At 37.7% G+C, this 713-nt stretch overlaps 1 protein-coding gene across 1 annotated transcript; it reads right to left on the reverse strand.

Moving 5' to 3' along the window:
• Nucleotides 1-39: 39 nt before the first annotated feature.
• On the reverse strand, nucleotides 40-527 carry LOC110034445 (homeobox-DDT domain protein RLT2-like; the record flags this gene model as incomplete). Its single annotated transcript, XM_020738705.1, has 2 exons — nucleotides 40-300; nucleotides 423-527. Coding segments are annotated over 2 exons (366 nt in total), but the record flags the coding sequence as incomplete, so codon positions are not given.
• Nucleotides 528-713: the final 186 nt, after the last annotated feature.

Here is a 713-nt window from a genome sequence, read left to right on the forward strand (position 1 = left end):
AATCTTCCTAAATAGTAAAGAAAATGGAATGAAACTCACAAAGAAATCTCGAGATTCTCCTTTCAGAGATGCTGATTTTTGTTGAGGCATATAAGAAATTGATGCATCAAGCTCCAGGAGTCTCAATGCAACAGCTGAAGTAGTGTCCGGTATCCATGGAAGTACGGGCACAGATCCCGAAATAGACGTGCTATTAGCCGCCGCAGAAGAAACTTTAGCAGAACTTAACAGTTCATTTGTTGTTTCAAAATTTGAAGACAAGTGTTCCCTCTTTATTGCACCCTCTAATAATGTCAAAAGCTACAAATAATCATAAGAATAGCAAATATTAAACTAGAGTTAATCAACATCTCCAAAATAACCAACAAGATAACTTGGCAACATTGATCAAATTTAAAGCAAAACTGAGTTGGACTGGTTACCTGAAGAAAGTCGTCAGCCGAAGACGCTGAGTTTAACTTAACGCCCCACGATTTACGATACCCCTCTGTCCAGAAAGGCTGGAGAGCTTCGGCCGGAATCGAAACCTGAGAGGAAAAGAAAAGAACATCAAAACAATCACAGATTGAGGCAGACAAATAAGGAATGACAAGTTTAAGAACAAAAAAGTAGGGGCATTAACAAACATATCACCCAATTCTTATGTATTCAAAACGAACACCTAGATTTTGCTTTTTTACATTAACACCACCCAAATCTTTCATATCACATCA

This window comes from Phalaenopsis equestris, unplaced genomic scaffold, assembly GCF_001263595.1.
Source record: "Phalaenopsis equestris unplaced genomic scaffold, ASM126359v1 Scaffold187508, whole genome shotgun sequence".
NCBI lineage: Eukaryota > Viridiplantae > Streptophyta > Magnoliopsida > Asparagales > Orchidaceae > Phalaenopsis > Phalaenopsis equestris.